Genomic DNA, 26,072 nt, shown 5'->3' on the forward strand with positions numbered 1-26,072 from the left:
GGTATATGTGGCCAGTTTTCATTTGAAGAAAAAACACCACTTAAAAACACACACACACACTGAAAACCACTGACATCAATTTATATAGTATAAATGGGCAGAAAATCAAGGTTGTTTTCACATAAAACATCTGGAAGGAGAAGGGGCTCTGAACATAGAAAAGGACAAAGAAGATTCACTCATCAACTCTTTTTGAATGATGGTTACGCTGGGCAAAGGGAATAAAAACGAAGGGGGGCACGAAGGACTTTACACCAGGGAAACTTAAGAGTCATATGGAAAATAAGATTTATAACTGCAGGGTGAAAATAGTGCCCATCTAAAGAAAAATCTATTAACTCTAGGAGGGGTGAGGAAGAGAATACACATCAAAAACAACCTCATGAGAAGGAAGTACTTGAGGTGGGTCTTGAGGTATGTATGGGAATTTATCACGGAGCGACCCTAAGAAAAGGAAATTTCAGGTAGACAAGACAATATGGTAAAGGACCCTGAAGTATCCACAGAACTGGGCAGCAGAAGTGTAAGAAGTGTGAGGAGAGGCAAAAATGAGGCTAACAGGACATTTAAGATCAAAGCCCTAAAGGGAGTGAGAAACAGGGTGCTAAGAGAAAAGATGAAGCAGGAAAGGAGCACGTTTTTATTTTTTAAGGCTTCATCATAGTTATGTGGAAAGAACAAGTCAACAGGTAGGTAAACATACTCACGAGATTGCCAGGGTTGGTAGCTCTGTAACAAGAAACAAAACTTTTAGGGGCGCCTGGGTGGCTCAGTGGGTTAAAGCCTCTGTCTTTGGCTCAGGTCATGATCTCAGGGTCCTGGGATCAAGCCCCACATTAGGCTCTCTCTGCTCAGCAGGGAGCCTGCTTCCCCCTCTCTCTCTGCCTGCCTCTCTGCCTACTTGTGATCTCTGTCTGTCAAATAAATAAATTAAATATTTAAAAAAAAAAAAAGAAACAAAACTTTTATATTTGAGATTTTAAGGTAAATAAGGATAGCTCTATAACTTCCATTTCTTATCATTAGGGTAGTTTAGGGATTCAGTTTGCATAGAGCCAGAAGGAGCTGTTTGAAGACAATTATGAAGGCAGAGAATTTGATCTATACTAGCAGAGAGTCTCATCAGAGAGGCAACCGATAAAAAGGAGTAACTTCTGGCACCCCAGCCAAGATGCTTTGCATCCTTGTTTACAAGCCAATGAATACAGGATAAAACACAATGATGTTTTATCTATTAAATTCAAAAACAGATATAAGGGGCATAGGTTAGCACAGCATCTAGGATATAGTGAGTGCTCAATAAATAGCACCGTAATTAAATTATTACCATTTCTTCTGTTATTACTAATTTTGGTTTATTTTATTTGCTTTTTCTCTAGAAGTACTTTACTGCCTCCAGTACTCAATATTCCATTTTTTTTCTCGTTGACAAACCCATTTATTTATATCTTTTTTAAACTTTATTAAGCATCACTTCCGGGCTTTTAGAGCTCTATTTCCAGACATCTTATGACATCTGTTGATACATAAGCCATTTGAAGGCAAAAACAGAATATTTACATTTCAAAGAACCAATTTATCTTACAATTACTTGTTATTGCCAAATTATGTTATTTTCAAGTATCTACATCCACACAGGAATGGGAAAGCTTCTGACCTCCTAATGTCTTAACACACAATGATTAATGGATTTGAAAATAAAGACATAGGAATCTTGTTTTAATATCCTAGTGGGCAATACACTTAATTGGCAGCAATATGCTATAAGATCACACTATAAGGCATTTGTGATATTTCAATAGTTATAATAATAACTTAGATAAACACTGTGATATACTCTGACTTCATTATCTGAGAATATTAAGTTCTTCTTAGATAATAAGAAAAACATTCAGATCCATAAAACCCAGAAGACACGTTAAGTCTAGACAATAAATAAATAAGTAGCATGTAAGACTACAGGCAAACTCTTAAGATGTGTTAAGTAAAGACATTAAGTTAATGACCTAAAAGATATGTTATAGGTTAAGAAAAATGAGCCAAGCAAGAATGCTGCTTACAGAGAGAAATGAATGAAAATATTAAGTCATAAGATAAATCTAAAGCTTCTAGGAGAAAATCTGCATGATCATGGCTTTGCCAATGAGTTTTCAGATACCAAAACATGAGTCGTGAAAGAAACTGATTATTGGACTTTATCAAAAACCTTTGTTCTGTAAATGACAAGTCACAGACATTGACAAGTCAAGACAAGTCACTTGTCATTGTCAATGACAATGATTGGAGGAAAATCTTGAAAACTATACATCTGACAAAGGACCTGTACCTAGATATATCAAAGAACTCTTGAGACTCAACAGTAAGAAAAAGAGCAACCTAATAAAAAATAAACTAAGCAAAAGGCATAATCAGATATTTCACCAAAGAGGATATAAAAATGGAGAATAAGGGTGACTGTGTGGCTCAGTCAGTTAAGCATCTGACTCTTATTTTGGCTCAGTTTATGATTTGAGGGTCAGATCAGTCAGCATCAGGCTCCACAGTCAGTGGGGAGTCTGCTTCAGGATTCTCCCTTTCCCTCTACCCTCCTCCCGCCCACTCACTAACATAAATGAGTTTTTAAAGAAAAGAGAGAGAGAGGGAAATTAATCATGTGAAAACCTGCTCAACATCATTAGTTACTAAGGAAATACAAATTAAAATCACACTGAGATAACACTTCATACAACATAAAATATGTAAACAAAACAAAACCAAACCTAACATCATCAAATGCTGGTAAGGATACAGAGCAACAGGAATTACTACTGCTCACTGCTGGGGGATATAAAATGTTTCAGCAGCTTTGGGAAAAGCAAAGTGGCAGTTTGTTTTTTATAATTACACTCACATTTACCATATGATTTAGCAATTCCAATCCTAGATATTTGTCGAAGTGAACTGAAATCTCACGATAATGCAAAATCCTGAACAGCTATGGCAGCTTACACATAATCACCAAAATCTGGAAACAATCCAGATGTCCAGAAACAGGCGAATGGATAAACGCTGGTGCACCCATATAATGGAATACTATTTAGAAATAAAAAGGAATGACCTACTGATCCATGCAAAAATATGGATGAATCTTGAACATATTTTGCTAAGTGAATGAAAACAAACCCAAAATTCTACATGCTATATGATTACATTTATGCAGAATTTTGGAAAAGACAAAACTATATGGATGGAAAACAGATCAGTGGTTGCCAAGGGCTGGTTGGGTGAGGATGGGACTGATCACAAAGGGGCTACAAAAGGTAATTTCCAAGGTGTTAGAAATGTTCTGTATGGTACTGTAATGTTAGATACCTGACTTTATTCATTTGTCAAAACCCAAAGACCTACATATCCAAAGAGCAAGTTTCACTCCATGCAGATGAAAAAAAATTATGGATTAACCAGAATGCCAGACAACCCAGAATGCCAGACAACCCAGACGAACTGCAGGATGAATAAATTATATCATAAATAATGACATGTCACTGAAGGCTGTAAAGGAAAAAGGAGTTGACCCAGGTAGCTGGAAAACAGGCCAAAACACTGCTTACTGTGTGAAGCTAACTACAGACAAACAGAACTGTACACAAACACTACATTTCAGCTGGGAAACCGGTTTTTCACAGAGGTACAGGTTAGCAATTCTAATTACTTTTTATGTCTACCAGGGTTGAAAAAACAAGTGAGTCTATTATAAATAATGAGAGTCAGGTTTCTCACATACAGAGAAAAAAATTACCCATAAGCAAAATGGGAAGACTGGACTAAATCCTGTGTTGCTTGATTCAAATAGGAGATATGATTGAACTCCTATCAGTTTGAATATATACACAGATAGAGAAATCATGACAGGTATGTGGGTATACATGCGTTAGCTGTATGCAGATCTTCTGGTTCTGTCCTGGGAGAGGACCTAGAAGCAGCAAAAGGAAAGCACACCAGCATCCAGATCTTAGGTTCTAGTACTTCTACTCTAGGGAACCAGGGCACCCTCAGGGAAAGAGCTGAGTCTAGGACTGGGGCAGGAAAAATACAAGTGAGTGAAGAGCATGTTCTAAGTTGAAAATAAAGAAGTACTTAAAAAAGAAAAGAGAGAATCCTATCAAAATGACACTGAAGCCAACTTAAGGGAGCTCCCTATGGCCAATGCTGAAATAATCCAAGCAACAAATTGGTATTATAAAGTCAATTCCTCAATGAAGTGCCTGCTAAGCTAGGGACCTGGTGCTGGGTCACGTGGGGACCAAAAATAAGGTGGTCGACCTTGGCCCCATGAATTTCTCAGTACAGTACGTACTACATAAATTTAATTTTATGAAGATTGTGTGGCTTCATTCTCATAATGAAACACAAGTTATGTCTCAAAATTTAAATATATATTCATACATGGGATATAACAAAAGAAGTAAAATGGCAATCCTTAGAGGAAACTAAGTAAGCAGGTACATGAAATATTGTACTTACTTCAGCCTGGAAACATGACAAAATGGTATCAAATTGCTGCAGATATAAGCATTCATACACTGTAATGAACGTAATGTATCTACAGGAGCACATCATTATTCCACTACATTACACTGATTAAATCTCACAATTCATTCTAAAGACTATTCATATCTAACCAATGATTTAGAGGAGGATGGAAAGTTGAATTAAGTAAGGGAGTACCAATCATTGCCTCTGGCAGAGCTTTTAAAGAATTAACTTGCAAACAAAGTTATAAAAAGAATGAAAAATGAGTCAGATGAGTACTAAGACAGTGGAGAAACTACAATGTACAGAGAATAAAAACTTTCATTTTTTTTAACCTAATCCCACAAATAAAAACAAAATTTTAAGTATGTTTTTAAATTAGGCAGTCACTCCTGGATTAAAACTCAAATTTTTCCCCCTTAGTCTGGTGATGGGAGGTGGCCTGTGGTGGGGAAGTAATAGAAAAGGTAGCACATGATCACTGAAAATAAACTATCACTAAAGAAACTTGAGAAGATTCACAAAAATAGATGAACTACTCTTACAGAAAATGGCAACAAAAAAGAACCATACTCCAAACAGGTTATAGGAATGATTCCAATCCACTTGACGTCATTAGAATGCAGGATTATCTGATTTTTCAACCATTCCACCCACAAAATTTGATTTCACTTGCAGGGTTTCACAGCACATCTTAAAAATATGTTTAATTCTTTTAGTGTAAATATACACATAGCCACATGTTACCAGGCTGGCATACACACTGTTTTTAAGTGTTTTTCACTTATGGATCAAATTTTATCATTTTTGATCCATCAATTAGCATGTAACAGATTATAGAAACATTTCCAAAGTTAGTGTATATTTATTTTCCTGGGACACATATATATAATAAAAATGATGGCATGCCAGAAGGAGGTAGAAGAAAAACAGAAAGAAAGAATTTATTGGTAAAGATGATAGGTTTGAAGTGCCTCTAAACATCCAAGTAGAGATGGAGACTACTGAATTAAATGGGATCTTTTTAAAAATATATATCCAGTATCTGGAACAATGCCATACTCTGAGTATGTGCACACTTAGCTGGGATATTTCTTAGACAAATTAATAAAACTTTATTCTGACGAATCCACAAGATGGATTGTTTCCTTGGAAACAGGTAAGTCTATTACTCTAATGAAGAGATAGAGTACTCTTGAGAATGATCACCAACCTGGTAAAGAAATTTGAAATCAGAGTATTTTAATGAATTTAGTCTTCACTTAGGATTAATTCCTTCTTCACATTTCCTATATATCCTGCTTATATTTGCTTCGTGGCAATTATGTTATTAAAACTGTGTGGGACTAATTAATCACCAATCAGAAAATGATTCTCCAGGGACAACAGGGTGACTCAGTCAGTTAGGTGTCTGCCTGCAGCTCCGGTCATGATCTCAGGTCCCATGTCAGGCTCCTTGCCCAGCAGGGAGCCTCCTTATCCCTCTGCCTATTGCTCCCCCTGCTTGTGATCAGCTGGTTAAGCAACTGTCTTCAACACCGGCCACAACAACTTCTTTTAAGACATGTCTCCAAAGGCAAAGGAAACAAAATTGAAAATGAACTTTTGGGACTTCATCAAGATAAAAAGCTTGTGCACAGCAAAGGAAAGAGTCAACAAAACAAAGAGGCAACCCATGGAATGGGAGAAGATATTCGCAAATGACACTACAGACAAAGGGCTGATATCCAAGATCTATAAAGAACTCCTCAAACTCAACACTCAAAAAACAGATAATAACGTCAAAAAATGGGCAGAACACATGAACAGACACTTCTCCAAAGAAGACATACAAATGGTTAATAGACACATGAAAAAATGTCCATCATCATTAGCCATCAGGGAAATTCAAATCAAAACCACACTGTGATACCACCTTACACCAGTTAGAATGGCCAAAATTAGCAAGACAGTAAACAACAAGTGTTGAGGATGCGGAGAAGGGAGAACCCTCTTACACTGTTGGTGGGAATGCAAGTTGGTGCAGCCACTTTGGAGAACAGTGTGGAGATTCCTTAAGAAATTAAAAATAGAGCTACCCTATGATCCTGCCATTGCACTCCTGGGTATTTGCCCCAAAGATAAAGATGTAGTAGAAAGAAGGGCCATCTCTACCCCAGTGTTCATAGCAGCAACGGCCACAATTGCCAAATTGTGGAAAGAGCCAAGATGCCCTTCAACAGATGAGTGGATAGAGAAGATATGATCCATATATACAACGAAGTATTATCCCTCCATCAGAAAGGATGAATACCCAACTTTTTTATCAATATGGATGGGACTGGATGAGATTATGCTGAGTGAAATAAGTTAAGCGGAGAAAGTCAATTGTCATATGGTTTCACTTACTTATGGAGCATAAGAGGACATTAGGAGAAGGAAAGGAAAAGTGAATTGGGGGAAATCGGAGGGGGAGATGAACCATGAGAGACTGCAGACTCTGAGAAACAAACTGAGGGTTTTGGAAGGGAGGGAGGGTGGTAAGATGAGGGGATGGGTGAGCCTGGTGGTGGGTATTAAGGAGGGCACATATCGCATGGAGCACTGGGTGTGATGCATAAACAATGAATCTTGGAACACTGAAAAGATAAAATAAAATTTAAAATAAAATAAAATAAAAGGGAGTAAGAGATATGAACTATCTGAATTACAAAAGACACTTATATGAAAAGATGCAAAACTCATTCCTATCAAGAAAAAAAGAAAATAAGACAATTTCATTTTTCATTTATCCGAGTCACAAAATTCCAAAAGTATGACATACACTCTATTGGAAATGATGTGAAGAAACAGGCCCCCACATACACAGTTGCTAAGAATGAAAAAATCGTGTAACTCCTATGGCAAAGAACTTGGTAATATCTGATCAAAGCAGACATACATTTATCCTTAGACTCAGGAATCCCACCTCTTGAAATGCATCCAAGATACACCATCAACAAATGAAAAGACATACGCACAAGTCTATTCACTGCAGCCCTATCCATAATAACAAAAATTGGAAACAACCTAAATATCCATCAATAAGAAACCTGTTGAAAAAAACATGGTCCACCCACAAAATGGAATACCACATAATCAATAAATGAGCAGAGGGGATGTCTCTAGTACATAATCTCCATAATACGTTGTTAAGTGAGAAAAGGTAGGTGAAGATATGCAGTAGTACATTACCATTTAAGAAAGGGGGTATATAAATATATGTATTTGCTTACGTTAAAAACATGGAGCAAAGAAAGAGCAGTTTTTAATAAAAGCTGCTGGGAAATCTGAATAACTACATGCAAAAGAATGAAGTTAACCCTTATTTTACACCATATACAAAAATAAACTCAAAATAGCTAAATGACCTAAATATAAGACCTAAAACTATGGAACTTTTAGAAGAAAACATAGAAGAAAAGCTTCATGATATTGGATTTGACAATAATTTCTTAGATAGGATACCAAAAACACAGGCAAGTAAAAATAAATTGAACTATATCAAAATTAAAAACTTCTATGTATCAAAGAACACAATCAACAGAGTAAAAAGGCAACCTTTAGAATGGGAGATGGTAACTATATATCATATGTCTAATAAGGGGTTAATATCCAGATTCTGTAAAGAACTCCCACAACTCAACAACAGCAAACACAAACTATTCAATCAAAAAATGGAAAAAGGACTTAAATAGACATTTCTCCAAAGAAGACATACAAATGGTCAACAAGCATATGAAATGATGGTCAACATCACTAATTACAGGAAAATGCAAATCAAAACCACAAAGGATAGCAGCCATCTTGACAGATGTGAAGTATTATCAATAAAACAAAAACTACAAGACTCGATAAGAAGATGGACAAATCAGAACTCTTGGTAATGTGGCGGGAATGTAAAATGATGCAGCTGCTATGAAAAACAGCATTGTAGTTTCTCAAAAAAATTAAAAACTGAATTTCTATATAATTCAGGAATTCCATTTCTGGGTATATCTAAAATAAAACAAGAGCAAAGTCTTGAAAAGGTATCTGTACTCTCGTGCTCATAGCACCATTATTTGCTAAAAGGTGGAAGGAAGCAATTCAAGTGTCCACTGACAGATAAATGGATAAACAAAATGTGGTCTATACATAAAATGGAATATTATTTAGCTTTAAAATGAAAGGAAAGTCTGACAATGGGTACAACATGGCTGAACCTGGAGGACAGTATACTAAGTGAACTAGGATAGTCACAAATACCTGTATGATTTTGGCTGTACAATCTATCAGAGTAGTCAACCTTAGAGACAGAAAGAGAATGTTGGGTGCCAGGGACTAGGGTGGGGGAAAGATAGGGAGTTACAGTTTACACCTACAGAGTTTTAGTATCACTTTCCAAGATGGAGACGTTCTGGCGATTGGTTCCATAACAACGTAAATATATTAAACACCACTGAATCATACATTTGGAAATGGTTAAAGTGGTAAATTTATGTCCCATCTATTTTTATCATAATTATAAATATCACAAATGGGAAGACAGGAGAATAACCCCCAAACTAAAAAGAAATTACTATCTTCAGAGAGAAAGGAAACAGAGTAAAGGGCACTGGGAAGGAGAGAAGCTACATTTCTCTGAAGATACTTTATTTTGTTGTTTGACTTAGGAATTATGTAAATGTTTTATATCACCATAAAAAGTACAATTCAAAAATGTCTATCTAAAAACTGACCTATAAAATTAAGATTAGAAAACACTCTTGAAAGACATATTTGAAAAAACAAAAAACTGAAAGTAAAAAATAAATAACTGAATGTGAAATGAAATAAATGAACCTCAATGTGTATCACATGGGTAGTAAGATCACACAGAGGGGCTATTCCTAGGGATTTTAAGCATAATTCAACTATTCATCTTTAATGAATTATATCCTAAGGAAAAGAACTGCAAAACATATACAAAAACCCCACACAACATTTATGGTAAACATACTGTGGTAATGCTGACATTATAATAAACTGCTGTATGTTTATGGTGGAGGAAAAGCAGATTAATGATTACATGGATGTCATTTAGAAACAAGGTTGTAAAACCTGGGGAAGTAGACACAGATGTAACTATAAAGAAATTAAATAAAAATTCTATAGCACTAAATTTAACAGGAAGTATCAATATATACTCAAGATATTATATAAATTTAAGATCCAAACAGAAATGCATAGGTATGTCCACCAGAATGACCAAATAGCAAAGAACATATCTGGCACTCAGTTTGTGAGTTAAAATACCATTTCCACTAAAAGGATAAGGGCTCCTACATGCTGACTCAGGCATGAGTCAGGAAATGCACACAATGAACCTCAAAATCCTGTCAGCGAGTAACCCATCAAAGAGTACTATGGTCAACTTGAAAGGATTCGGAAGTCAACTACAGAGGCTCCCACTGACCAAAGACAGAACAATTTAAATGTTCCTTACAATGGATCACAACATAAATATGTTTTAATCCATGTATTCATAACACTGCTAAAAAGTAAGACAAATCACCTCAAGCATTTATCCAGTCATTCCTAAAGTGTAGCTCAGGATAGCAACTGGTGATGAGGGTAAACTTCTCTTTAGAAAAGTATTCTGGCTAACAAATGAAAAAGGTATGTTAGAATTCAGATTAACAGGATTCACCACTCTAATGAAAACAAAGGCAGAGATCAACACAGTACAAACTTCTCAATTTATACCACAAACAAATCACAAGGAAAAGCACAGGAGAGAGGTGGCCAGAGAAAATAGAGAGATGGTGGACTGACTAATTGATTAATTGATTCACTGACAGGAATCTGATGGATTAAATGAAACATAAAAGACATATAAACCAACCATAATATATGGACTTTTATTAAATCTACACTGAATGAACAAACTGTAAAAAGGAATTATGAGACTATGAAGGAAATATAAATATTAACTGAGTTATTAGACAAAATTAAGACATTTTAATTATTTTTCACATTTTAATGGTATTGTATTTATATGTGTGTATGTGTGTGTGCATGTACATACCTATATAAAAGAACCCTTGCTTTTAAGATACAAACTGAGATATTTATAGATAAGGGGATATTGCAGCTAAGAATTATTTAAAATTGGGGGACAGGTGTATGGGGGTGGGGGACACATAAAATTAGACTGTCCATGAGTTAATAACCATTAAACTAGGCACCAGGTACACGGAGGTTCATTATATTACTCTCTACTTCTATGTATGTTTGAAATATTCTAAAATACAAAGTTTTTAAAAATGAATAGGAAAACACATATATATTTTATCCCAAACTAATCTATAAAATTACACTTGGCATTCAAACACATCATTTCACAAGCCATCCTGACATTATGCAGTGATTCCAAGAGGAATTAAGAAAAAAGGATTTACTGATTAGCAGTAAAGGTTAATACAATTCCTTTAAGATGATCCCTATTTGATGTGTTTTCTCCCCTCTACAAATCACTACTAAAGATGATCAGCACATAATTAATAGGAAGGAAAAAGGTAAATCTGCTTTTGTAAGAAATGTTTAAATATGCTTTGGACAAAAACAAAACCAAAACAAAACAAAACAAGTAACTCCTCTCTGTTATCTTGCTCATCTGCCTGAACAGTTAACTTGAAGAATGAATATTCCTGTCGTGGATCATGATCCTCCCCCGCAACCCAACAGGCTGTAGGCCATGTACAGCCAATGTGTTTTTTTTTTTTTTTTTTTTTAAAAAGGAGACAAGAATGTACAGAATTACCTAAGAACTCCTTAACCAAAAATTTAATCTAAAACAAAATCTCTTGTAAAATGGGTCTTAACCAAAAATTCAATCTAAAACAAAATCTCTTGTAAAATGGGTCTTTAAGTATTTAGCATGAGAGGAAAAAAATAATCAAAACTCAAATAACATGCTTAAGAAGGCATACAAGTAAATTTACTGATTACATATACACATAGTATAGAAACATTACCACACTTTTGCCTTGGGGAGGGGAAAAAGGATATCTAAATTAACATACTGAGTCTCATCCAATGACTGACTATTCATTAAGCCACATGAGCAAGAACTGATTATTATAGAGGTTTGTCAAGTGGATCATGGCTATTAAAAAATGACTGAAAACAAACTGAGGGTTGCCAGGGGTACGGGGGTAGGGAGAGGGTGGTGGGGTTATGAACATTGGGGAGGGTATGCGCTATGGTGAGTGCTGTGAAGTATGTGAACCTGGTAATTCAGAGACCTGTACCCCGGGGCTAATAATATATTATATGTTAATAAAAAATAAGAAATTTAAAAAGAAAGATGACTGAATATATATAAATCCATACTCACATTATACAGGTAAGTTCTAAAACCAGATAGTTGGCTAATCATATCTGAAAGATGAGCACTTTTAAATCAAAATAATAAAGTATGTATCAAACATTAACGTAGGATATTCAAAATTGTTTCTGTGCTTCCAGGTGGCAACTATTTCAGGCAAGATGCTGAAAGCACACACTAGGCTAGCACTCCCCTAGGCACATGCTGCCATGAAGCTCTGTAAGACCACAGGCACCTGCTGGAGAAGCATCAAAACTTCTTCACCCGATGCCATACAGGACCATTAGAATGATACAGAAACTAAAGGTTGTCCTGTATAGTAACAAATTTTAGGAATTGCCAATATATAAGGGAGTTTGTGATCCTGCCTGTATCGGGTGTATGGATGTGGGGGTGGGAGGGTCTCATTTGTTAGAACAAGAGGCATTTAGGGAACAAATAGTGAAGCAGTTTTTCACTGCGCTAGGTAGATTCTCAGAAGTCAAGAGAAGAGCATGAGGGTTTCAATACACAAGAAATAATTTATTTTTCACTTAAAAAAAAAATCCCAAAGATTTAAACCGCTGAAAGAAACTACTTAATATTATTTACCTGTTTTATATATTGTGACTGTGGTTAAGATTTCATATGTAAGTTTACTATAGATTTGTTCATTCCTCTCCTTTCGCATAAAAAGAGACTGAACAAGACAAGGATGTACAGAAGCTGGTCATCTCACTGGGCCTTAGAGCTATTGCTCAGTGAAGCAAGACGATGTGCCAGATCTCCTGATACCCCTTTTCCATCGGACTTCCCAGCTAGTAATCTGGTTCCATAAGTTAGTTGCTCATCAGTCATTAGAAAAATCATTTGAAAAAACGGTATTTTCCTCCCTAATTACTGCCATCTGAGGAATTATGAAATGAACGCAGACAGATCCTCAGTTGAGGAGGGGGTAGTATTTGGGATAATCACCTTCTGAAACTCCTCTCTCCTGCCTCTCCCCCTTCCATTTGAGAATCACTACACGGGAATCCCTTCTCCACAACAGTGGCCAGTGATGAAACGGAATAGGAAAGGCTTCCAACCCCAAGTGCCCAACCAACTTCTATATGGGAAAAGCGTGGGATGTTCTGGTAATCCTGATCACATCTTAAAACAGGTCACATCTGAGATTAGGTAGTCCTTTTAAACCCTACATAAATATGTTATAAGAGGTACCATGATGCTTTAGGGTAAGACTACAAATACTCAATCCTCTACCTACCACCCAGAATTCAGAGATTCATTTCGAGTTCAGTTCCTCTGACTTCCATATTATTTGTTCCAAAGACCAGCTTTGCTTTAAGAGAAAGAGCAAACAAGCAAAAATCAAAACCAAACCAAACCTGAGTAAAACCTGCCAACCACCCTCTAGCACAGAACAGAGAAAAAGCCTTCTTCACTTCATGCCTGTGACAGAGAAGTGTCTATAAGCTAATTTATGTCTCTGTACCCATGAGCTATGCCAGAATTTGTTTAATGTTGTTTAATTATTAGGGGGATGTTATTTCATTAGCCATCTTAAAATCAGCAGGAATACTCGTGTAGTAAGAACAATCCCTCCTCTTCCATTTCCACTCCCTAGGGCTGAGTGTTCTTTAGCACAAGTACACACTTCAGATAGAAGCCTCATCATCATTTCTCAGTAAAATGTAAAGTCCTTTCATAAGGCTTCCAGAAACAGAACCATGATTACAGCTCAGACATTAACTGTAAGCAACAATTTTTAAAGACAACAAGCAATAAAATAGGTGGTTGCGGCTCTTTTCATGTCTAAATCAAGGAACGAAAACCTTTTCAACTGATGAGTAAGTTGCACAGAACAAACACAGAAAATATGTATAGAAAAATTACAAAAATACTAAGTATTGTTACAGATGACTGGATTGGCATTTAACGGGCTGAAAGAAACCAGATCAATCTCAATCTTGCCAGGGTCAATTCGGGTGCTCAAACCAATAAAACAAATTTTTTTTCTTTATGTTTGTGTACTAGAAGTGCTAAAATATTAACCAAGTCTGCAAATGTCATGCACAATAAAACCATTTATAAATATTAAAACACTTATTTGTCTCAAAATCTGCTTAACAAAAAATAGATAGCAAAAGTAATAAATCATTAGGACAATACTAATGGAAAATAAAATATAAAATACCATACTTCCCTCCAAAGAAGCAGGAAGAGGAAGGGAAGAATGGATTCAGCAAAGATATTTTAGTATACTTTGATCATTTTAATCCCAGAACTTAAATGTAACACTCAAACAAAATCCAAAATTAGCTATTACAATTAAAATATCAGAGGTAAAATAGGTTTACATAATTTTCTTGCAGTAACTAAATTACTGTTTTCTTTCTAAACTATTGACTATTTCATCACATGCAGATCACAATAAGGTTTCAAACTAAAATATTAAAACAATGCAGTTACATATAATATCCAGTCAATAAAGATATAATAAAATTAGAAATACGGCATAAAATCATGTCTCACAATCTAATCAAAACTGGATTTGTGCATGCATATTAGGTGTCCAAGATTTAAAACATCATAGGATAACCAACTCTGCTTTTTGTTTTGTAAAAACAAGTTGAATAGGACTCTGAGCTCCTGTACTGGAATAATCTGTACTAGAATAAGGAAAATTTATATCTGAAAGCTTACTAGACACTAGTTCTATTACAAAGACATGTTCCGGTATTCGTGGGCAGTGTTTTGTAAAGTACTTTATTTCCATTAGCATTATAAATTTTTGTTCCTCAGCAAATCAGCAAGAGACTAATGGCACAAATCAATATCATACTCTTCGTAGCAACTAATATTAGGTCATTTATTATAGCAAAGGCCACGAGAAACTCAGCTAAAGGTATATCAGGCACTTCAATTTGAACACCATTTTTTTTTTCAACAGTGTGTCACAGGTTCAATGAGTTTTTCTTTTATAAAGCAGTCTTCATAGGCTTAAGAGACTTCAACTCCTTAAAGCATGCAGCAAGTGTACAAAGACCCCAAAGCAAGTCAGCCGTGCCTCCTAGGGGTCTGGCCACCAACTACAACTGTAGGAGAGGTAACCACACTGAAAGGAGGGAGACAGACTTGTGAAAGGGAAAAAGAAGGGGGAATGAGAAAATAACCTCAACTATTTCAAATCCTTTCAGCTCCAAAGCTTTTCCAAGGGGCCAGTGGCATGAGAGAAAGACGCAGGCAAGGAGCACCGCACCTAACGGCACCCCCCAGGGTCTCACTGTTTCGCAAGGAAGAAGTTACTGAATTTCCTCAGGCTCTACTCCTGCTTTGTTGCACAGGCTGGAAACTGTCCCAGGGCTCTTGGGGAGAACTGGAAACCAGGCTGCTGGTATATTCGTATTCAGAGGACTTCAGTGTGAAGTTCCTTATTCCTGTGGAGTTTCTAACCTACAGCATTGCCAGATAACAGAGTTCTGTTTACTAAGAGGTAAAGTCTAAATAACCAATCGATCCAGTAACGCTAACATTTTTAATTTGCCATTTTACTACTCTAATTTCCAAGACCTATAAAAAGGATTTAAGGACAATGTGAGATTTTACATATCACCTCCAAGAACTCAAGTCACATGGAACTAAAGAATTTTCCTTTAAATAGTTGAGACTGAGTAAGAAGAAATTTTGTTATTCATCAGGTTAGTAGGCAAATATAGATAAGTACGACAGTTTAATGCTGTTAAATACATGATCAGTCTGGAGTGCTTACGCTTAAGCCCCATAGCTCTGATACTTTAGAAGAAAAAAAAGAAACAAATCCCTTAGGTCCCCACTTAACACCGCAAACAGATACACACAGATACAGAGCACTTTGCATAATAGAGTTTGTCTTAAGACAAACCCTACTGCCTCTTAATATAAAAACTTCCACAGAACATCAAGTCCTTTTTCTGTAAATCACTTAGTCATAATTCAGTACTTTCCCTTTCTAATCACAACGCACAATCACTTCCAACTGGCTCTGTGAACACAAGGTAACAACCACAGATATTTCTGAGCAAACCTCATCTTTTCGTTTCAGCAGATTCGCAAAGTGGGCATTCATTACAAAAGGGCTATTTTAGAATTCTCAGTTCTTCGTAAGCAACCAAATGAATTTCCTTTTCCCCACATCTAATTAGAATATTTTTTCTGAGAAAGAAAGATACACCCAGAATGCAACAAAAGACCTGAGAAAGTAGTCAAGTAAGCAGAATGTAAGGAGTCAACAGAGACACCACAAAGTGCTTACACTAAAGCTTAGGGATTTTTTTTCCCCCCATCAGAGAGCTCTTATTCTTAGCCAATTTACTCTTATTTCATATTTAACTCAAATAAGTTTGGCTGCCTGGCTTCCACACTCCCAAAACAGTGATAACAGTAAATTAGACACCAGGGGCAAAAGCTCCTGGGGGTGAGACAAAAAAGCCCAACCAGCAAAAATTGTTAACAATTCCTAGACAGTAAAAAGAGGAAGAAGGAAAGTTATCTTTTAAAGATATGAAACGTGAGAGGCAGTTCAGTCTGGGTTCTTTTATGTTCAGATAAACAAGTCTACTCTCTTCAATAAGCAAATGGTGGTAATTATACAGCACAGGCCAAAACAACAACTCTGGCTATTGAGAAGATGTTTAAAAAGCCAGAAACAGATGAACTATTTCAATAAAAAGAGTTAACATTTTTTAAAAATCCAAGCATTTAGTGACTTTTAAACCCTCAGTTATCTAGAAAATCATTCCTTAGAAGGCTGTTAGAGAGTTCCAAATAACTGAGGCATATATAAAAAAAGAAAGGAAGGAATGCTGTGTTAAGGCCTTTTGGGGGTAGAGAAGGGACTCACTTAAATTCTATTTAGCAAACACCGTTCCTAGCCTTTCCCCATCCTTTCCCCAGCAAACCCTGAAAATATCTGCCTACCACAGAATGCATTAATATTTAAATTTTTACTAGCTACAAGAGACCTTTCCACTACCTCTATAATATATAGTTCCATCTTACCTTCTTGTATATTGTTGGTCCATCCACATTTGTGCTCAGAATGACCACTACCTTATAATCATCAGAAAGTGACTTCAATTCCAGGTTAAAATAGGTACTACAGTGTGGCTTGTTGAAAGTCAAACCCAAAACATTTACTAGGAGTGTCTTTCACTGAACAAAGAAATCCTATTCTGTTTCCAAGGGGGATAAAAAAGACGAGCCTAACCCTGGTAACCTTAGCACAAAAGGAAGCTAAAAAGGCAGGGCCTCGATAAGAACAAAGGATTGTTCTTTCTGATGACATCAATATGTATTAAACACGATGTGTTACACATCCTTCTATCAATATCTGCGACGATAAATTTGCAAATTAATACTACATTGGTCATAACTGCATAAAATTACAATAGCACCCTCTTTAGAAGAGATTTTGATTTATATAATGGTAGTAACTTTTATGTGTTTAATGTTTCTGAAATTAAAGGAGGAGATGAGCCCCAGTGCGCAAGCAGAATACAACGTACAAGAAATAATTACGCTTGTGACCTCATGCCCTATAAGGTCACCCTGCATCACAGGCCAAAGGAAATCAGGAACCATCAGCATTTACCTCCAAGTAGTCACTGCCTGGAACGAAGGGCAAACGCGGGTGTATTTCATAAACTAGCAGGAGCTTGACCTCATAAAAAAGTCAATTATCAAAATGCTACATGCAGAATGTCACAAAAAGAAATATATAAAGGTGCGTTCTACACAGTATCTTCCCTTCAAAGTAAATCTGAGACAACTTAAAACATTTCATCTTCATCTGGATTATAACACGTTTCACAAAATAACATTAACCCTTTCTTATGCAAAATAAGCAACAGAATTTCTAAAAAGTATTTTGTAACACAAACATGATCATAAATACATGAGAAAGAGTGATAACTCAGAAAACATTTACAATATTTATATAAGTCACTATCACTAGAATGTACGAAATATTCAGAATTCCGGTCCTGTAGCCGTTACAGTAAGAATCACAATGCACTTATCCTCAAATTTTCAATCAGAAATCAGGCATCAAAAGTTTACATACTGCCTGCATTTATAAGGGATAAAATGTTTCCTAATCCGATCTGGGACAGAACTCCATTACCTGAAGCAAAATTCTCAAATCACTCAACAAGGACTTGTTTTTATGAAAATTTGTGAACTGGCTTTTCAGTTAAGGCAGACTATTGCTCCTTTTTCCTCCCCAGTGATTTCTGGTCTACGGCCAGAATCTCTGAGCAATACAAATTCAAGTGAATTCTGAGGCAGTGACAATAAGAACAAAAGTAGAGAAACCAGCACAGCAAAGGAAAGAGGTCAGTCAGCCCACACTCACTACGCGTATAATCGGCCGTGCTGGGTGCTGTCCAGAAGTTTCTCCTTTACTACTCTCCGCAGTCCTAAGAAAAGCAACTGGCTTCTGGCCCCTTGCTTTCATTACGTTCTCAGCCAAACCTACAAAAGGCTTTTATCACATAATGTACCTAAATACAATTCCAGAAGACCCCACTCACTATGACCAGCGGACTTGAGTTGTCATCTTAGTCCCAGCTCAATTACTTACTGGCTGCAGAGTCAGAGAAGGGTTACTTCCCGTTTTAAACCTCAGGCTCCAGAGCTGTAAGATGAAGGGGCCTTCAAAGCCCATCAGCCTAGTAGCACATTCTGCTCTTCAAGCAAAAGCATTTTCTGGGTCTCAGACAAACATCCAACGAAGGGACTCTTAGGTCATAACTTAGGAGCTGCCAATATTGCTTAGGTAATTACTGCACATTTTTAAATGCTTAGGCTGATTAAATTCTAAGAAAATATCTGATGAAGAGTGTATTTACCATAGTAAATAGTTTACCTTTAATATTTGACCTACTTAAGTAAGAAGATTCTTATGCTAAAAATAGGTTTTAAGTTCCTAAAAGAACATTTTATGCTGTTAACTCGCTCCGAAAATGATCCCCGCAAACACTACTGACCACGACAGAGGCGACCGCTCTATGAACACGTTATAGCAGGTGTGGGCTGCCCAGCAGCTGGCTCCATAACCTTTTGATCCCTCTGGACAGCAAATCTGTTCAACAGCCCTATGTGGTCATTTCTCATTTGTTGTACGCTTTCTTCTCCTTTCGCACATTCAGAATCCTCACCCCTTCAGCCTGACATTCATTTATTAAAACAGAAAGCTCCCAGTAAAGCAAACTCATTTTACACTCAGACAATGTAAAAGTTCCAGAATAGATTACTATATTATAGAAAGAGTCGTTAGTATAAGCTGTTTTAATTATATGTAGACTGCGAATTTGTTCTTTCACTAAAAATAACGGGATGATAAGATTAAAATTTTAAGTGAGCCAATATTCAGCTAATTTATAAGGAACTCCAGGATACTATAGGTAACTAACAGGACTTCAATTTACATAAATGGAAAGGTTTAAATATGACCTAAGAACAACCAAGTTTATGCTTAAACAACGATGAGAACCATTTTCTCACAATGCAGAGTAATTTTCTCACAGTTGCACGTTTCTGCTCCAAGTTACTGTTGTTGCTGTTGTTAAGTTTAATATGGCTACAAATGACATTGTGCGAAAGCAGGATTAGCTCAGATCTATTCAATCCTCTACCCCGAACACCATTTCAAGATCTAAGGATGTGGGAGGAAGCAAGACAGAATAAACAGTGGTGAGGGAAATCAGTTTTGTAGTCTGACAGTCACTCAGTAACTGAAGAACCTTAAGAAAGTTCTTTAATCTCTTGGCCTCAACTAACTCATATGGGGGAAAAAAGTGGGGGCTGGTAGTGACACGAGTGCTACTTTACAGGCTTATCGCAGTGGCTTAATGAAGTAACACAGACCAAGCACTTAGCAAAAGCCTGACAGAGAGAGTGTTCAATTAATGGTAGGCATTGTCACTATTTTACTTATACTGTATCCTCTCGGGACCCTCTAATAGACCTCTCACCTAGCAACATATACATTTTCATCTTTGCTTCAGGGAGTAATTTGAGACCATATTACACCTTTATCTTGTAGCTAACTCATTCTCTTTCCAGGAAAAAGAAAATAAAATGGAATTCACCACCATCACTAAAGATATCTTTCTTCCCAAACTGTCAAGAACACAACACTGTACACATCTTTGGTGTTTTCCAAAGATGGTAATCTTTGGTGTTTTCCAAAGATGGTGTAATCTGTAATCAAGCCTTAGAAATACCTTTTATTCTATTCTATGTACATTTAAATCTGGGTCCCATATCCCTTCTGTAGTAGCTTCTCCGTCTACTTCAATCCACTCTCCCACTGTAGTCCATTCCAAACAAAGGTGTCCTGAAACAGTTCCTCATACTTCCATAGCAGCGTTGTCCTTTCAAAAGGATCTCTAATGGTTTGCTACTGTTTCACACCTTCAGCCTAGGTTTGTCCTTCAATTGGAGCATCTTGCTTCCTCCAGCATCCTTAGATCTTAAAATGGTGTTGGGGGTAGAGGAATGAGTAAGTATTTGAGCTAATCCTCCTTTCACACAATGTCGTCTCATAGTTTGTCCTTATATTGGGGCATCTTTTACTCAATAAGGTTTACGATGAGCTGATGAGCTAATTCTATTTTTCAGAATATTCTGAAGCTGAGAGCCACAAGTGACTGATTCTTCAAATGCTCAAAAGCAAAGCTTTTTTCATCCTAGTCTTATTCTTTTAAACATTTTTTTACATTGTAAAAGATATTAAAACCTATACACATTTAAGTAAGAGCTTTAAGCCTAATACCTTTCATAGAGTCCGTATGTTTAAAGACTCTGGTCTTTCAATTTCCTTTTATTAAAATGGAAAAATTCCTAGTAAGCAAATGAAAGTCAGTATTATCTCAGTAAATTCTGTTACCTAAACAGATTAAAAAATTTTTATTAGTGTTCTTAATGTGTGATGCTATGGTCATATATGTAAAACACATTATTTGCATTTTTACAGATTATGAACGTACTTAATATAAAAATCTTTACCTAGACATTGTTCCATATGCTACCAAAGATTAACTCATTCCAAACTCAGAATAACCCTACAGTCTCACTATCATCTTCATTTCATCTATGATAAAAGTGAGGCTGAGAAAGGTTAAATATCAAAGGTCAAATACCTAAAACAACCACTAGAGTTACCACTGACAAACATCACATAGACTTATACCAGGTATAACAATTATAGTCCTTTTTGAATCTTGTTTTCATATCCTTCTTATATAATCATGTATTGTCTGTCTTGACATGTACAGTGAGTACCTTATTAACTAAGAATTTGGTATTAGCCAAAATCACTTAAAATGAATCCATCCAAAACCTAGGCCAAGTTATCTTGTTTTTTTTTTTTTTTTTTAAGATTTTTTATTTATTTATTTGACAGACAGAGATCACAAGTAGGCAGAGAGGCAGGCACAGAGAGAGAGAGGGAAGCAGGCTCCCCGCTGAGCAGAGAGCCCGATGTGGGGCTTGATCCCAGGACCCTGGGATCATGACCCGAGCCGAAGGCAGAGGCTCAACCCACTGAGCCACCCAGGTGCCCCCAGGCCAAATTTTCATAGTAAAAGATTATAAGTTTCATTGAGAATTTAACTTAAAAAGTAAAACTGATTTTATCTTATATTCAATATAACAGTTTAAAACTTTAATTCTGAATTCTTCTTTAGAAGAATAAAGAATCGGGGGCACCTGGGTGGCTCAGTCAGTTAAGCATCTGCTTTCGGCTCAGGTCATGATCCCAGGGTCTTGGGATCAACCCCTGCATGGCGCTTCCTGCTCAGTGGGGAGCCTGCTTCTCCCTCTCCCTCTGCTGTTCCCCCTGCTTATTTTCTCTCTCTCTTTCTCTCTCTCTGTGAAATAAATGAATAAATAATCTTTTTTAAAAAAGGGAAGAAGAAGAAGAAAATCAATCAAATGATGAATTGGGGATGAAGCACACTTTTCTAAAAAGAAAAAACTACAATAGCATAATAGAACTTTTCTTCAATGACCACCTGACCTAGCAGCAGGATCACAAAGGTCTGATTCTACAAAAAACATTCAACCACTTCCAACAATTTTTCCCAAGGCCTTTCCCAGTCCATTCAAATTATATTCTTTTGAAAGATTTGTCTGTGAAAATCCTTGCTTAATTTTCTTTTCCAAGAGTACACTGGTCTAAATCTACCCAATTTTTACTTCTTAAGGATTCACAATTCCAACCTCAACTTCGAAAGGCCCTGCCTTATACTGCACGTGCACACCATCAGATCGGATCTACAAGCCGGCATCCGCGAACATAATCATGCAACAAAGACAGATGTTACTGTGAAACAGAGCAGGACTTTTTGATTGGGGATTAATTTCGTAAGAGGTCTGTCCATCAGAGAGTATTTAGATGTATTCTTTTAAACCAAACTCCAAACCACAGGGATTCGAAAGTGAACACGTAGAATTCAAGGCTCCCTTATTTTCACTTCAAATGACTCACTTTTATTGAGAGGAAGTAACAAGCCTATCTGTGAGTTTAGAACTTCTGTATGTTTAAGCATGTAAAGCTTTGTAGAGAACTCTTACGTGATATGACGTGGTCCATATACTGAGGTAAATAAGGGGCCCAGGCATCGATGGCTTCCTTCCTTCCCGCCTGCTCAATTCTTCGCAGTTCAGCGAGAAGCAGGGCCTGGGCGGCTTCTCTGACCTGAGAAGGAAACGGAGCCAAATGAAAAAATAGGAACCAGGTCAGTTGCTGAGGTGTTTAAAAACTAGAAAGTTCATCACAAAATAAAGCTAGGAAATATACAAGCCACATTTATTTACAAGAGAAAAACCACAAACCAAGTAATGAATTAAATACTGAATAAACGGATGTGAGCAAAAGCAAAGACATTTTAATGAATGATCTCAGTGAAAAGTATTTTAACACTAATAGAATTATATTCGTACATTTATGCAGCGTTGGGTTTAAAACTTCATTTTCCAAAGCTTTTAAAACACTCCTGTACTTTGATTTTCACCTTAAATTTCCAAATAGTTGTCAGTGTTAAAAGTCACTGTTAGAACTGTTAAACTCTGTCTTCTCTTTTAGCCTCAAGAAATTTAACCTTATCTAGTGAATTTCTTTATACACTAAGTATTGTTTGCATGAACCTATATATAAATCTGCACAATTCCTGTATACCTAAGACATGTTTAAACAATTTGTTTTCAACAAATAGGCAAAATACAATCCTGTGTAATGGCATTAGTTCTATAGAAGGAAACAAGTTCTCAAAGTTACATCATTTCAGTTTGTCCTTCAATGTGGCACACTTTTATCTTGCAATTTTAGTTGAGTTTTATTTTGGCAAATTACCACAAGCATGAGGTCAAAGAAGCTCTTCAACTGTCAAGTGGTCTATCAATCAATTTATTTACTCTTTGTCACTGAAAAGGTAACTCAGCAATGTCTGATAAGAGTTTGAATAAAAATTGTTTTTAATATAACTGATTTTGAAGTGAATTCAGATACTATTCAATGCAAACCCATGAAATTTTAGTATGCTACAATTCTACTTAGAATTGAGGGAAGAGAAACCAGATGGGGGAAATATTTATATTTGATAAATTTAAAATCTTGAATGATACAAACTGCTATAGCTAGATAGGTCAAATGCCATAATAAAGGAAATCTCTATCCATAAAACATTCCCAAGTCCCTGGTGATATTATATTCAAGCGATGTCTAATACAGCATAAGTCCATTAACACAAAATAATAGCTACCCATTTATGAACTCCTACCATGTGTCAGGCTCTGTACTGTTTTACTTGCATTATTTGATTTGATCCTGACAGCAATCCCATGAGGAATATATTATTATCCCCACTTTACAAATGAGCTTCAAATAGCTTAAGTAAATTGCCCAGGGTCACAAAGTTAATAATTGGCAGAACTGATATTTAAACCTGGGTCTCTTCGAATTCCAAAGACTTTCTTTTATTATAACGCATTATCTTCCATTGGACAAGGGCTATTCACTTAGAATTTGACTGATGCGATTATACCTCAATGTGTGATTTTGAGGGAGTTGGGTGTATGTATGTGAGCATGCATGTATGTTAATCTATACAGAACACTCTCTATAGAAACTAACACTCAAAGAAACAGTCCTATAAAGTATATGAAACCTTTGGTTAATTATTCATTGGATTCAAAAGTAAACAAACGTGCAAGTTGGAACATTACCACTCACACATAAACTGGAAAAAAATCATGAATCCATATTTTCTATGAAATAAACAGGTGAAAAGAAATTAGATAAATATTAAGCATTTCATTTCAAATTTACACTTGTCTACTGCTTTCATGTTTTTGTTATCTATCCATACCACATCAATATTACCTCCAAGCATCGATCCTGCCATCTTCGGGCCAGCATCTCTAGAAGTGGGGGCCTAAATTTATCCAGTCCCAGCAGGTCTGGTAGCATCACACAATGCATAGCAGCTAACTGACTCCATCCTGTTAAAAATGTAACATATTACAAATACTGTAAGCATTTTAGCATTCCCTAATTCAAAGACATTTCTTTAAATAAACCAAAAATCAAAAAGGACAAATGTGCTAAATTATATTAGAAATGATTACAATTTATTAGAGATTTTATACAAATTATATCAAATGCAGTTTATCTCTAAATCTTGTAATTGGTACTTACAAGAAATGTCAAAGTCTTACACAAAAATAAACTTCCACATAAAGTACATACAAATTCTACAAGGAAAACATATTTCTAAACAGCCCCTCTAAAATAAAACACCATCAGAATTGAGAAAAAATAGAAATAAAAATGTACTAGAGTTGTAGACTTGAAACTACTTTCAGTTAAAAGGGCATTCACATAGATATCCAAAGTAAGTTCATGTCTGCTAAGGCCTGGCCATCTGTGTATGACCACCTTTGTCAGTCAACAGAGATGTCTTCCCTTGTCTATCACAGGGCCTTTAATTAATACTTATTGATCTCTTTTCCTACTAAATGAATCAGATATTTAATCACAATCATAACTGAGTAAGTAACAGAACATCAATTTTGAGAGGAAAAATGAATTCAGACATTTCATAAAATAAAAACCAGATAATCCAAAATTGACAACATCTTAACTATCACTAACTTTAATCTACAGGAATAAAAGTTTTTTTTTCCAAAATTCTAATCCGTAATATGGAACTTGATTATTTAAAGAAAATAAACACTGGAAGCCACTGCAATATCTAAAAGTAACAGTATCCAGACATGCTCAAATAAGCATTTCAACCAAAGGGGTCTGAAAAATATATACAAAATAAATGCCTCAGTCTTCCCAAATCATGTATGAAGCTACTATTAATCCACAATAATTACCATTATCCACAGGGGATAACACTTAAAGACAAGTAATCAAAAATGAATGCAAAAAAGCAATTACTACCATATATAAGTGATCACAGAATTTTAACAAATCATTGTTTTGGAAATAATCTAAAACAAAAAGAATCCTATCATAAAATTCAAAATAATTACTAGGATTGCTTAAAGAAGAGAGATAGACAGAGAGAAGAGAGAGAATAAGTGAGTAACAGATAAGCTACCTATCTAAAGATTTATCCTTCCAGTAAGAAAATTCTCATCAACTGAGAATATATAATTAAATGATTAAGATGATGAGCACACACATTTTAGATTCCAATTTATTTTCAATAGAGGGTATATATACATATATAGAGAGAGTATATACATATATATATATATACACACACTTATACACACACACATATATGTAAATATAAATTACATGTCTCATAAACATGTGAAGTGTTATTTATGAGCTGAATTTTAATAGGACAGTGATTCTCACCACGGTCCAAAGTCAAAAGCTTTTTTTTTTTTTTTGAACTAACAAATTACTCTTTCACAATAGTTTAACAAATTTGACCTGAATTATTTTTGTTAAAATCCAGTCCTAGCACACTAACCTTAGCACATGTCTATGATAGGGAAGCCAAACAAAAAATGAGTTATACTTTTGTGCTCCCATGTTTTCTCTCCAAATGAGTGGTACGTCAAACATGGGCTCTGTACTTTTCAGATACTACGCAATTCTTTCCATTTGAATGGATTGTTAATACTGCTTTCTAGTGAAGAGTCA

At 35.8% G+C, this 26,072-nt stretch overlaps 1 protein-coding gene across 4 annotated transcripts in view; it reads right to left on the bottom strand.

The window, feature by feature from the left end:
- Positions 1–26,072, bottom strand: part of WDR7 (WD repeat domain 7) — a 363,555-nt gene that overhangs the window by 213,031 nt on the left and 124,452 nt on the right. For all 4 annotated transcript variants that reach the window (XM_032310817.1, XM_032310818.1, XM_032310820.1 and 1 more), the window contains 2 exons: positions 24,288–24,406; positions 22,481–22,604 (listed from right to left, as the gene is read on the bottom strand). In XM_032310817.1, coding sequence (XP_032166708.1) covers positions 22,481–22,604; positions 24,288–24,406 — 243 coding nt within the window. The remainder of the gene's footprint in view (positions 1–22,480; positions 22,605–24,287; positions 24,407–26,072) is intronic.

This window comes from Mustela erminea, chromosome 13 (assembly GCF_009829155.1).
Source record: "Mustela erminea isolate mMusErm1 chromosome 13, mMusErm1.Pri, whole genome shotgun sequence".
NCBI classification, from domain to species: domain Eukaryota; kingdom Metazoa; phylum Chordata; class Mammalia; order Carnivora; family Mustelidae; genus Mustela; species Mustela erminea.